The sequence below is a fragment of the Gavialis gangeticus genome, unplaced genomic scaffold, assembly GCF_001723915.1.
Source record: "Gavialis gangeticus isolate Ggan-Ray unplaced genomic scaffold, GavGan_comp1, whole genome shotgun sequence".
Taxonomy (NCBI): Eukaryota; Metazoa; Chordata; order Crocodylia; family Gavialidae; genus Gavialis; species Gavialis gangeticus.
In genome coordinates, this window is record NW_017728993.1 from 46,696,139 (window position 1) to 46,697,584 (window position 1,446).

The 1,446-nt window shown below is 56.8% G+C and overlaps 1 protein-coding gene across 1 annotated transcript in view; it reads left to right on the forward strand.

Annotated features, from left to right (window-relative positions):
- Positions 1–111: 111 nt before the first annotated feature.
- Positions 112–1,446, forward strand: part of MFSD14A (major facilitator superfamily domain containing 14A) — a 45,624-nt gene continuing 44,289 nt past the window's right edge. The window contains exon 1 of the mRNA XM_019501683.1: positions 112–348. Coding sequence (XP_019357228.1) covers positions 262–348 — 87 coding nt within the window. The 5' untranslated portion in view covers positions 112–261. The remainder of the gene's footprint in view (positions 349–1,446) is intronic.

Below are 1,446 nucleotides of genomic sequence, written 5' to 3' on the forward strand. Positions count from 1 at the left end.
CTGCCATGGGAAAGGCCGCCTCAGGCCCCGCCCCGCCCCGCCCCGCCCCGCCCCGCCGGCTTCCTCGCCACGTGCCCGCCTGCAGCCAATCGGAGCATCGCGTGATCGGAAGAGGCTGTCGCTTGTCGGTTTCCCAAGATGGCGGCGGGGGCCTGAGGGGCAGCGGGGAGCGAGGCGGTGGCTGGGGGTCGGGCGGTGGCTCCGGCTGCTGGGGAGGGTCCTGCTCCGCTCCCCCCCCCCCCGGGGCACTAGGATGGTAAAATGACCCAGGGCGGCAAGAAGAAGAAGCGGGCGGCGAACCGCAGCATCCTGCTGGCCAAGAAGATCATCATCAAGGACGGCGGCACGGTGAGGGGCCGGGGCACGTGCGCTCGCCCGCGGGGGGAGCGGGGCCGGGAGCTTTGCCCGAGCCGCAACGGGACCGGCTCCAGTCACTAGCGCCCACCCCTACAAATCCCCGCCCGGCTCGCGAGCGGCCCCCGGCGCCTGCGCTAGGTGCCCCGGGCCTGCGAGGAGAAACGTGGGGGTGAATCGCAGGCTCTGCCTGGAGCTGCTCCCTGGGCGCTGTGGCCGAGCTGCTTGCAGGGATCCCCTGCTTGTGTTTGTTTGCTCTGAATGTCTGGTCCTCCATCACCGCAGCCTTCACCTCGGCGTCTTTTTTATTTTCACTTTAAAAGTATTTGTCATTAATCTCAGCCTGAGGGCCTGCGTCCCACGTATAGCTGGGTAGGGACAGTCCATATACATTTTCAGGCACTAACTTCCTAACTAGTTGGCTCTTCTAGTCGCTGGATGGACGTCTTTATGGTGTAATGATAACTTTGCATGTGGGGGCTGATCTAAACGTACTGTGCCATTCACTAGGTGAATTGGGCAATGACTCCTTTGCATGTGTGGCCTGCTTAAATTTATTGCACGATTCACCAGTGAGCTGCGTAATATATATAAGGTGTGGTAGGGGCCTAAGGTGATGAACCCCTAATCCTTTCTGATACCAAACACACAGTGAGTGACAAGCACTTCTGTCTAGCAGGCAGGTTCAAATGACTTAAATCTGTGTGCGCGCCACCTTGCATGGGCATAATCATCTTACAGGTTCAGAAAAGTTTCAACAGCTTGTTGTGAAAGGAAAGACTACTTGAAAAGCTGCTGTGGGTGTTGAGGCAGTAGCTGGTTTCACCATTGTCTTGGAGGGTGGCAGGAAGCAAACCATTGCAGAGCAGGGCAGGAAGTGCTGAGTTTCCAGATAGGATGTGATTGTGCTGTTGGTGAAAAGCCCATCTGTGATGTGCTTTACTCATACAGTGTGTGTGTCGCCAGCATGAGACCCTTTGGTCTTTGTTCTTTCTCCTTTGGCTTCCATAGTCTGAAAAAAATAGGTGGGTGAGTGAGAGTACAAAAGCTGTATCAAAGTAGTAGTTTAGGGTTTTTGATCTGCTGGCTGGA